The following is a 12,837-nucleotide window of genomic DNA, read 5'->3' on the forward strand; positions in this document are numbered from 1 at the left end:
ATGCTTGGGTGTTTTTTTTTCCTTTCCTTTCTTTACACACACACGCTGAGGCAACTTGGCACCTGAGGAAGCCAGCCAATCACAGAGTCCCTGGGATGAGCCAGCTGTCATTGCTAGGCATTACATCATGATGGTGAGTCACTCCCTGGGATTTAGAGACAGTAGAACAAATGCTCAAATACACTATGGCCTTAACTCTCTATGACAGCTCAGCCAAGGTAAGCCATGTGAGAAGGTAGATTTCTGACTGTGGGAAAAACATAAGAAACCAAGAGTGCCTGTGTGCACATAAGGTGCATCAGATATATGCCGTTTATCGCTAAAGAAGAGAATAATCCTCAGGTTGGTCTCAGAGCTGGAACGGTGAAATCACGTAGAGCAACTTTTGCTGTGCCAAGACACCGCAGAAAGTGATACGGAGTTTATAAGGTGCGACATCAAACTTACAGTCTGCATGCGCCAGCACAAAACACCCACACTGCCCGAGGGCCTAGACACATCTCTTAATATCAGTGGTGATCACAGGAAACAGAGCACATCCCCTGAAGCTAAATTACAGGTCAGCAAGTTGTGTGTTTAAGATTTCAAATCAACACATCAAAGTGCTTTTTATAATAATTGTAATAATAATAATAAGCCAAGTGGAGCCTTAGTGGTATCAAAAATATACCCCTATGTTTACTCTTCATATTGTTCTTAATTTAGTCACTGGGTTTCTTGTTTGCTGTCGCTGTTGCTGTTCATTATTTTGTGCATAAGCAGAAATGTTAAGTGCCGGCATCCACACTCAGGCAAATAACTGCCAGCTGCCATTGTTATGTGAATGACTGGTCACTCCTAAGAAACCTATTATGCAAGCTGCAATCTGAAACCTGAGGTTAAGATGGCCAACACCGCACATTTGTAGCAGGAGGAAAAAAATATCTCCAAGCAGGACTCATAGGGGAGTAATAACGATTCTCAAAGAAAAAAGACGAGTGATAAGAAAAGGAGGAATGTTTCAAAATGGGAGACACACTCGAAATGAACTGTGTGGAAAAACATCGCTGCATGCATCTTAAATGAGCAGCAATTATCCCTGCAGACACCAGGTGTACAGGAAAATGAGTTGACTCTTCAGGTGGTTTGAAAAGCAGGATTTCTGAGCAGAAAATCCTCCCCCCCCATCTACAAATGAATGCAGCAGGTGTGGTATCAGCTAGGCTGTGGAAATACTGGAACAAACCACTTTAAACTGTTTTACACTCTTACTTCAGTGAGTGCCTTAGCTGCAGTCCTAGAAAGTAGCCACTGAAAAATACAGATGTGAAAGTCAGCGTCACTGATACACAGGGCTGCCCTGATTACAGTTTTGTGACCTACAGAAAAGTTTCTCAATCTAATGACAAATTTGCTAAGATGACGACAAAAATTAGGTGAACTCAAGTGTAGTGTGCACTACTAAAAACTCGATCAGAGAACGTATTTTCCACTAATAAGTATTGTGAATCCCAAAAATGACAAATGAATTAGCAGCCTAACACAACCATATGCTGGTGTTCAGTCAAATGCACAGGACATTTCTCATATTAGGGCTGTTCGATATAACGATATATATCGGATGACGATATGAAAACGACTATCGTTGCATATGAAGCCATCGTTTGTTTCGTGGTGTCGCAAAATAAACTGTTTACAGCAATATTTTTTCATCGTTTTGATGGTCACTGTAGAATTTCTTAAAGTTCTCTCTTCCTCTTATATTTAATATAACCACACTACGGAGGGACAAGCGACTGTTTTTATGCGTTGACGTTAGCAACAACAACGGTAAAACCATCGCGCGGCTCCGCCATCCGCTTGTTTATTTTCCACATTGTCAAAGGAAAATCGTGTATTTTGTGATCAGCTAACATGAAATGTATTCTTTATTGATCATTAAGCACATGGAAGATACAGACTTAGAAAAGGGGAACCTCAGCTCTGAGTTCTGAGAATAACTCTGTTATCTTTACACACACACACACACACACACACACACACACACACACAGAAAAGTATAAATAAAAAACGCAGACAGAGATGAGACGCCGCGTAATAAATAATCACAAAGAAAATGCCTAAAAATGTATAGTTTCATCCATCGGTCAAAACACTTGACTCCAGGTACACGACCAGCTAAAAAAAAAAAAAAAACTTCACGCAAATCGAGTTGCCCGAGATTCACAGAATATACAGAAAATGTAAAATGTTACTGATATATACCTTTGTCGGGACGATAAATGTCTTATATCGGGATATGACATTTTGGTCATATCGCACAGCCCTATCTCATACTATGTCATTATTTACATTTTAATACTATGATGATATATAATAAACACATCACAAGAGTGATTACCACTTCTGGCCCAGAGTACCCCTGGCAGGTGCCTACAGATGGGGGCAATGAGATGCTCGGGCAGCAGCGCCTCGGGACAGAGAGAACGATGGAGAGCTAACAGCCAATCCCTGTTTGTGTACCGTCGACAAAGGCAGCTTCAACTATTAATGACTCTTTCACACGCTCACCTATTGAAACCTTTTAAAACTTTGACTTCTTACAGATAAATGTTGACCAAAGGCTCTTTGTCCATCATCTCGACTCCTGGAGAACTAGACAGCATGTGAGACTGAGCTTTTAGGGAGGGGTGAAAGCGATCACTGTAAAGGAAAAAGCAGGGTGCTTGATTTATAACACAAGATGAAACAATAATGACTCATGATTGTTATATCAGGATTGCTTTTATAGTCACTGGAAGCCAAAAAGATATGGTAAAAACCTGATTAATCAGCAAGCGGGGACCCGTGTCACTTTTGCCACAGGTTTCTGCAGAACAGCCAGTCTCTTTGACAAAACAGCAGTATTTGATCAGGCATCAGTAATCTATCAGGGATCAGATCCTTTAGAAGAACTGATAATAGCATCAAAGTTGGTCAAAGCTTTAAAAAGAAATACCTTTCTTTTTAAAGCTAACCAACATGGCTGACGAGAGAAACATGGGGACCTGGTGGCAGCAGTATAGCAAAAAGTCAGGCAATCACTAGAGCCCTCTACTTTTCGCTTTTCCAGAATGCACCAAACCGGCTTTCCTGGAGAGATAATGTTGGGGAAGAAGGTAGAAGACAATGCTGTGCACAGGCTTGAATAGAAAACAGCAGGTGTTTTAATGGAAGCAATGATATGCAGCTTATTCGTGTATGCCCTTCAGTATTTCTATAGGTTATTGCATTTCAAAAGCTTTTTCTATAAAACTGCAAGACTTGTAACTTACTATTTTTACATTGCTAAGCATATAGCTTTGCAGGAGATCACACCCGCAGCCAGTCATCGCATGCGGTAGGTGTTTGTTTAAGTGATGAAGCATAAGCATTAAAAGTCTGCCAAGTACACTCGGATGATAATGCCGCCGTTTTTCTGCACTTGAAGGCTCAGTTGAACAAAGAGACAATAAAGCAAAAACTGCTCTCTGCACTTTTAGCTCAAAGATTGTCGGTAATCCAACATTAAGAAAATTACTCAGGGCTGACAAGCGTTCGTGTCATCCCTGATGAAGGTTGCCGCAGCTAAGCCAAGGCATTTTATATCGAGGCGCTGTCACTCCAAGCATATTTATTACATTTTATGCCTTTGGTTGAAACAGGTGGGGGAAAAAAAAGTTATGCAAAGTAAAAAATACTGTTTTTTTTTTCTTCTCCACCTGAAAATTAACACAACATAAGTCTGGAGTGACTTTCAGAGACAAAATACCATCTGTTAATCAGTGCAAGTCCTGAGGGAAGTAAGTTATAACGGTGACAGGCTATAAATAACACGGAGTCCCATGCTGACAATAAAGAAAACTGGAACATCAATAAACACAGTATCTATTCCAAATAAAAATCGGTGTTTGTAGCTCTCCAGGCATTTCAAGGAGGACAGGGACATCATGCTGGGATTCTGTTGCGCAGCAATGTAGTCCATCGTCACCTTGGGCAACCTCACCAGACTTGGCAGCCTCACTTAAAGAGCTCAGTAAAAGGGAAAAAAAATATAGGGAGTCCACTGCCAAAGCAGCACAGATCATTAGTTCTAATGTAGAAAATCTAGTGAGGTTGGGGCTAAGCAAGTATGCTGAGGAGTGCCACAACAAACACCTGAATATTCTCTATTGCCTTGCAAAACTCACACGAGCAGCATCCCGGTCAGCCTTAGAGCAACAGCAGCTTGTTTGAAATCGCAGCCACTCCCACAGATATTTCACCTTCTTGGATGCGATCTTAGGGAACATCAAGCATTGTTTATCTGAATTCATTAGAAGCTGATGCTGCTTCACTCTGCCAAAATGAGTTTAGCCTAAGGAAACTGGAGAAGTATTTTGTTTCAGACCCCGTTTTTTTTTTAACCAGAACAGAAGAAAAGACCACAACAGAAAGGATCAGAAACAAGATTTTACTGAGCTGAAATGGATGGCTAAGCAGAAAGTGTGTCAACAAGCTCAGTGAAGGCATATTTTCATTTTGACAAGAAAAAAATGTGACTTTCATGAATAACTTCATTTTCGAATATAACATGCATATTCACATATTATATAATCATAATGCTTGTGGTTATGTTATAAAGACATGTTGTTTTAACCATGGGTGACTGTGCTGGGTTGCCTTGCGTCTGAATTAACTACATATTGTATCAATTTTTCTGCTCCCTTTAGGCATCGCCACAACAGATCGTCTACCTCCGTCTCACCCTATCTCTAGCATCCTCCTCTGTCACATCGACCCTCTGCATGTCCTCCTTCGCTACATCCATGAATCTTCTCTATGAACTTCCTCTTTTGCTCAGCTCCATATTGCCTCTGCCTCTGATGTACTCATTTCTAATCCTGCCCATCCCGGTCAGCTCTGCCCCCTCCAGCTCCACTTCCTTTTTTGTCAGTGTCACCCTCTGCACTCATACATCATAGCAGGTTTCGCTACCATCTTGTAAACCTATTCTTTCCCTCTTGCTGCTATCTTTTGTCACAAATGACCCCCTGACACTCGTCCCCACCCACTGCACCCTGGCTGACCCCGTCTTCACTACCTCTGCTCCTTCCATCTTCACTGTTACACCTGTCTCCCTCCCTTTAGACATACTGTTTTGCTTCTAGCGCCTCTTCTCTCCAGAGCATAGCTCCACAGCTCCAGCTCTACAGATTATCCTCCACCTGCTCCCTGTCTGCAAGTATCACAGTGCACGGAGACTCATGGCTGACCTCTTCCATCATCCTGCAGCTTATCGCACCCCCACCCTTTACCCATCTTCCAGTCCTTCCATACACCATGCCACAAGTTGCGGTAAGTAATATAATATTAAATTTGTGTGTACTGACTCATCAAACTTTAAGTTACCATTAGATGAGTCATTGTGCATTAACTCATCTAATGGTAACTTAAAAAATTCATGTTACATTAGTTAGTATTACTTGTGGCATTCCATTAGAACATAATGACATAATGTGAATATACATGACTAAAGGCTACCTTCCTCTGTGAATATTATATCTGCTTGAGAATTTTGGGAGACATTACCTCATTAACATCAGTTGTCCATTTAGGTACACACTCTAAAGACAGCATTAAGATCTGGAAATCATGTCCAATGTTGCACTCAATGGCAAAGGAGGGGGCTGCTGATTGGGTTGCATAACAAGTCTGTCTCTTTTTTTCTGGGTTTTTCCCCCCACATTCAATTCTCTATAGGACGCCTTCAGAGCTCACACAATAAAAATCACTCATGGTCTCTATTCATGTCCTGATTAATATGCAAAGACAGCCTATCCTCATCTAACAGTCAGAAGAAATATTATAGCCAGTCAAGTCATTTTGAGCTCATCTGGATGGAATTATCAGCACTTTCAGAAGCTCTGTGATATGACATGAATTTATGGATTATGTAAAACTTGTATCATCTGCATTTCAAACTAAGTTTTTAGACTTTACGTGCCTCTTTATCATCCACGGACGAAGAGCTTCTAATGGCATAGTGACTGGAATCAAATTAAAACTGTCTTTGTGTTCCTGTGTTTATTTTAGTGGTTAAAAACCCCCAGAAATGATTGTTTTTTGGAATTAAGATCAAAAGTGTTTGTAAAGTGTTGTTCAAATTTGTGGATTTCAGCTCGATTTAACGGCCACACAGTGAAGCTGAACAGCACAGTTCCATTAAATATTAACAGTTTGGTGGGGCAATAACAGATTTTGCACAGATAAGCAAACCCATATGTGCAGGTGCGTATTGTATATCTGTGGTACAGAGAGCAGTGTTTACAGCAGGAAATGCACAACATCGCACTGAAAAGAAATGTTGAGTGTCAGTAAACTAAATAATATTACTGACAAAAGACTGAGTGGAGTCTGGAAAGAATGAAGAACTGACATTAGGCACCATCACTCATCTCCTCAGTCCGGCTTTTTCCCTTGCTGCTGATGTGGAACCAGCAAGTGCAGATAACACTGAGGGGGTGGCTGCTGTCTCAGACTGTAGATAAGTCTAAAAGAATCTGCCAAATTCAAATATACTTGGCAACTCAAGCTAGCACCTAGGCTACAGACAGGCAGCTCTCATTTTACCTTGATTGTACTAGCCTAACAAATGCTCTGCGTTTGTGTAAAAGCATACCAACAGTGGATGTAAATAAGTGTTAACATCCTTTTCTATTAGTGAGATTAGGGACTTATAGTGGGTTCTGGCTCCAACGGCACTTAACGAGCATTGTTGTTGTCACATCTAAATGAACTGATACTTGTTCAGTGCTTTTCTACTCAATTTGAGCTCCCAAAGCGTTTTCTTACCACAAGCCTCATTCACCCATTCATCCACACATTAACCTAAGTGGGGGGTTTTCGTAATGTCCAAACACTCAGACTCCAATGCATGCATCGAGGGCAACTCGGGATCCAGTATCTTGCCCAACTTCAATCAGAATGGAGGAGGCACGGATAAGGCCACCGACCGTCTGATTAGTACGTGACCTACTCTACCTCCTGAACACACCCATCTAGAAAAATGATATCCAAGTGGCTGAAGATGGAGAATCTGATGTACACAGGTCTTCGTCTGATAGGTGAGTGTCACTGCGTTTCGAATCGTGATCATGATGAAGTACAGTTTATCACCAGTACTGTCTGGGGCGAACAGCAGCCTCCAGGTCTGGAGAACGAAGCCAAGGAATAAGTGCCAAAAACTGCATTTCCTCTAATGCCCACTCAAAAAGCGAGCGAATCAACATAGAGTCCTGTGTTTAAAACAGCCAATTTCCCAGCATTAAAAAGCATGTTTACAGCCTCGTACACAAAACGGTTTGGGCCTCCAGAGTTCCCCCTTCGTGGCAAGTGTACAGGGGGTGCATTTTCTAAAACTCAACCATCTGCATATTGGAGTTAGTGTGCAGATGGATGCTGTGACTGACAGGGGTTCCAACACAGACTGCTGGACTACTCAGAGTCAATTACTGCACCTCTCCACCATGTCTGTGCTGTTGTTGCCTGTTGGAGCATTTTAAAAGGAATTATCTACCAGACTGTGCTGTGTGGTACAAAGGATCCAAGGAGTTTCTGTTTCAGTTTTAGTGAGTAAAATTTTTAGCATTTTATTAGTCTGCACTAATTAGCAGATAATGCAACTCAAGCACACAGGGCTCTGTGTCTGTGCTGCTGTGTGGGCTGGTTTGAGTTGAACTCTCAGGGGAGAAAGGATAATATGACATATAATAAAAGCTGCAAAAGATGGAGATCAATAAACAAATCCAGGGTAAAAAAGCACAGCAAGAAGGGAAAAAAAGAAAGCTATAGGGCGAAAATGTAGACACAGTAATGACTGAACTTTATGTAAATGTAGGCAGCAGCAAAGAACTCACATCTTGAGAATCAACTTGCAATTATGATGACAAGTCACTTGATCTGTTGCTCTTTTGCGCTTACATAAACTGTACGGCGACACAGGCATGCAGTATTTAGCTAAACAGAAGCTGAATCTAAGTAGGAGTACTGCTATAATCTGAACAGTCCATGTACTGACGAGAATTTGATCATAACAAGCCGTAATAGTACATTAGTACAAAATGTCTCCAAGCCAAATGGTGCATGGACCAGAGTGCAACTACGGAGCAAAGCTTGAAAGAGCCAGAATCTAGTTTTATTTAAAGAGCGGACTAAAAATGCCTTATAATTTTCCTGTGTTTGGCTGCTTTTTCCAGTTCCCCCAAGTCAAAAATAGCCTGTATTATTTTCATAGTGGCTTTGAACCCACCACAGCAGTTAAAGTCCCATATGTTAGCCATTTAGGATTTGTGTATTTTCTCCCTCAAAATGTTAAGCTAAAGTTTTTCTTCCCTTCTGTAGTTCAGCTGACTGATTAAAGTACACACATGCTGCTTTACAGCCAGAACAGTACGTGGATTTGCACTGCTCTGCAGTTTCATATAACTGTATGAACTGAATGGCAAGTACACATCAGCATCTAGCCTGCCTTCAGCCTGCAAACTTGTTGTTTCAGGAACAAAAGGAATAAAGAAATCCAACAGAGGCAATCCACTTTCAGCAAGAGAGAGGAGACTCTGACATTCTGTCAGATGCTAAAACACTGCACAGCAGTTTGCAATATCATGAGAAAAGGCGATTCAACTTAATAACATAATAATGTAATTGGATCATAAATATATGTTATCCTCAAGTCAGACTAATCGATCAGGAGTGCCCAGTAGTACATATTTTACATATTTGGTTGCATATTTGGTCAGTGCAGGGTGCTGCTGGACGACGCTGCGCTGCAATGCAACAAAAGCCAGTTTAAACTTTTACTGGCAGGCAACCCTGCTTTGGTTTTTCTATATCCAACAGCACAGAACATGAAAGGGTTAAAAAAAAGAATAGAAATGCCTCAGATCTGTAACTTCACATTCTTGAAGTCATAAATCTGAGGCGGTGTCATTTTCACTTTAATAAATGGGGCTTCTTTTCCCCTCAGATTACCCTGCATCACCTTCTACTTTTTCCGGTTTCAAACTGATCACCATGGATGTGGTGGCTTAATTCAGTAACACAGTCAGAACGGGCACTGCACACTCGACTTGAATTTAAGTCGAGAAAGATCACTACCTGTGTCGACTCCTAAAATTGCATTATAATGCACTTACATCTTGGAAGGTGGTGTAGCTCTGCATTCTAATGTTTGGCGCGAGCCTCAAAAATTTAATTATCATCGAACTGGAACAGAAACTGGAAATCAATAAATGTAATTAAATTGCTCAGCCCTCAAAGTGTGTGATACTGTCATTACCCCTTCAATATACCCCGGGTCCATCAAATAATGCGATCAATTTATTTGAATTTCTCCTTGTTGCAAGAGGGTACAGCTAAGGTACAGTTGTCTAATTATCTCCCTCTTGGTTCCTTTCTCTTTCCCTCCCCTGCGGAGGCGCGGTAAATTGTGGGGGTGTCAGAATATTTCGGCAGGGTCATGAATCATATGGAAGAAATGAAAACATCCCAGCACCGCTCTCTAAACCCCCATCAGTGACAGGGTGCACAAGTGTTTGGGTGCTGATTTGGAAATACCTCCAAAAATATTCTGGAAAACTTTCAAAAGCCAGCGCAAGCGATGCAGTTTAAGGGTTATAGAAACCACAAACATCAGCCGGCGCACGCATTATCCCAACACAGCCCATTAGATCCTCGCGCAGCTCGTTGAAAGTATTTTAAGTAGGTTTTTTTTTTTCCAACAGAAATCACAGCATTTGTTTTCCCAGCGGTAAAAATGTAAAGTGCATCTTTTGGTTGCTGTTTGTGAAGTGCAAAATGTCAAATCCTGTATTTTAAAAGTTTGGACAGTAATCAATACATCATTATTTTCCTAAACTTCAAGTATCAACATCACTATCACACTCAAACCACAAGATCATACAAACAAGAAAAACAAAACCGGAGCTCCTTTGGGGGCACGCCTAGCACCACATGGAGGCCGGCTTAGGTTTTATGTACCAAAACCAAAACAAGAAAAATACCATCTAACATACACAGTAATGACCCACCTTCTTCGAATTCTGTCGTCTTATCCACTCAATTTCCCCAGTCCACATTATTTTAGGCTATATACATTATTTTCCTGTGCGTGGACCCACAGTCTTCATGCTCGATTTCCCTAAATTCTGCAAAGACAGGGCTGTTGGCTTCAGCACTACTGTGAAATAAATGTATTATTTAGCCAGACCGAGACTACTGCATGGATAATTCAATACAGTCTCACAGTGCTACATCTATGAACTTTAACCTAATGATGCGTGCTCGGGGAAAAGTGACTTAGCAGTCTACCCCAAATAATGTGTCACGGCCGTGTGGTACAAATACGGGCAAGGAAAGGAAAGGAAGAAAGGAAAGGAGTCAAAATGTCAATAAATCGAAACAGGCATAGCCAGATGATAGGCTACTTTTTTAGCACATGAAAAGATTTGCCTTCTGGTCATTTTAACTGTACCTTCAGTCATTTCATCCAGACTCAGTGCCTGTATTGGCTGCAGTTAATCTCAGTAGGGGAGAAGAAAATGCTTGTTTTTTTATTTTGTTTTTTTCCATAGACAAGAAAAGCATAGACCTGTAGAGCACTGAGAAACAACAGTGCAACTGAGGCCCCGGGTTAGAATAATCATTTTACACCATAATGTACACTAAATTGAATCAAATTATAACATCAAACTATTCTTCCGCTCTCCAAGGACCCCTGGGGGTCCTCAAACTCCTCTTTGAGCACTCAGTTGCAGTGTATGGAATGGGGAGGTGAATGCAGGGAGGAGAGAAGGATGTGGGTGGTGGGAGAGGTGGGGGCTTTGGGGGAAAAATGGGTCCCCCTCCCGCCCTATATAACCATGGGAGCTCTGGGATTGGATGCTATTGTATACATTGAAAGACTATTCAGTCTACCTCAATGGATGACGAATTTCCTCCCAACCAACGAAATTAAAAAGTACGATCAAATCAGTCTGGGTCTGTGCCCAAGTCGACATCATTTTGCGCATGGAGGTTAGAAAAAAGAAGCACCGCGCTGCTAAGTTGGAAACTACAGAGTCCTTTTTGGCCAGAAAAACAACAAAAACAATGCCTCAGTGTCGACCTATATGATCAGAGCAGGGATGCAAAAACTAAACTCCCGCACGGACACATCAGCACAGCTACTGGTTATGTGCCAAATCCGATCATGGCACAAGTGGAAATTTGTGGGCGCATCTTATCAATCCATTCGACAGAGTTTTAAGCGCATGCGTACGGAAAACAATTTGAATATTAAGGTAATAAAGAGAAAAAAAGGGCAGTAAATCTGTTTCCAGTGGACTAAAACAAAGCGTTCCCGCTAATAGCGATCGGCTCTCCGGACACCCCATCCTCGGTGCGTCACGTCTGACCCAGCAGAAGTGAGAAAGCCGAGGTGGACTTTTGAATGACAGTATATTGGTTTGCCGTTGACGTTTGCAGCGATTTAAGAGGCTATAAGCAATAAGCTGGCTGCTGGCATAGAGGGGACCACAAAAAGCGCCCCACTGCAACACCAGTCCCGGTCCCTGGCAGCATCCTTCTCTATTTACCCACAGGGACGAACTCAGGAGCTTAACTTTCACAGCACGCAGCACGTGTGGGGATTTTTTTTATTATTATTATTAAAAATATGTAGCATAACTTAACTTAGGGAGAACAGTCACCCCGAATGAAACAGGCTGGCCGTCTGCACTTCTCTGTGTTGTGCAGGGATATTCAAAATGCACCGAGATACGCGCCTCTATCAAACTGTATAACCCCAAAACTGAATAAAATGCGCCCTGCTTAGTAATTCATGTCGCTTTCCCTCAGAGAGGGGGAGATGCCTCACTTTTTAGAGAACTTTTGGGATAACTGTGAATTTTGCAGCGCTCCAGCTCCAAACCCAGCGCCACTGTCCGGAGTCAGTGACAAGGATGCCGCCGGTGGGACCAGAGGATGCTGCTCTAGAATCAACACGTCTCGGCCTGCGCTTTCACACAGATTTGCTTTGCCTACAGCTGGATATTAATCCCCACACAATCTAATATTAGACTAGAACAAGAAATAACTCATCTTACCTGCACAGCCGATGAATAACAATCCCCAGATGAGGTCCCTTATTTGAAGCATTGTAATGTGTCACAGCTATTCTCCTTGAAGAGCAGACGCACTTTAAAACAAGAGAGGTGTCTCTAGTGATGGGGGGGAAACAGTCTTTCCAGGGACAACAACTGATACCAGGCGGATTTTTGGTCCTTCTTGCTACCCGTGTTCGCGCCGCGGCACAACGAGAGTGACAGGCTGAAGCCGTAGCACGCACTCGCGCACGCATGCACTCAATAGATACCAGCACGAATTACTCCGCCCGGTAGGCTATAACCCCCCCCCCACACACACACACACACACAGAGACACACACGGAGGGGGCGGGCTGAGGTGAATTCAGTAACAAAGTAGTGCGCGGAGCTGTCTGTGCAGACGGCAGATGGTCACCAGAGGCTGTAATTCGGATTACTGAGCTTGCAAACCGGCTAACTATGGTTTAAAACACATAGAGTGACATATTGGTTCTAATTAAAAGTGTTATCCAGACTGCTAGAATAGCTTAATACTAAACGAATGACTGAATTTCCAAATGGTGACGGTTAGTTCACAATGACAATATTTTATTCTATTTTATTTTTAAAAATTTAATAATTCTGAGGCGATATTGTTCATATCAATATATTAATATGGTTCGTATACATAGTGAGTATTGTTGTGAAGCATTTCAATAGCTACCGTTGGACAGTA

The 12,837-nt window shown here is 42.0% G+C and overlaps 1 protein-coding gene across 16 annotated transcripts in view; it reads right to left on the minus strand.

Annotated features, from left to right (window-relative positions):
* Positions 1-12,375, minus strand: part of ncam1a (neural cell adhesion molecule 1a) — a 254,030-nt gene extending 241,655 nt beyond the window's left edge. For 7 of the 16 annotated variants that reach the window (XM_005458469.4, XM_025910752.1, XM_005458468.4 and 4 more), the window contains exon 1: positions 12,123-12,375. In XM_005458469.4, coding sequence (XP_005458526.1) covers positions 12,123-12,174 — 52 coding nt within the window. In that variant the 5' untranslated portion in view covers positions 12,175-12,375. The remainder of the gene's footprint in view (positions 1-12,122) is intronic. The other 9 variants (XM_005458473.4, XM_013276641.3, XM_005458472.4 and 6 more) reach the window with 4 other exon arrangements.
* Positions 12,376-12,837: the final 462 nt, after the last annotated feature.

The sequence above is a fragment of the Oreochromis niloticus genome, linkage group LG10 (genome assembly GCF_001858045.2).
Source record: "Oreochromis niloticus isolate F11D_XX linkage group LG10, O_niloticus_UMD_NMBU, whole genome shotgun sequence".
Taxonomy (NCBI): Eukaryota; Metazoa; Chordata; class Actinopteri; order Cichliformes; family Cichlidae; genus Oreochromis; species Oreochromis niloticus.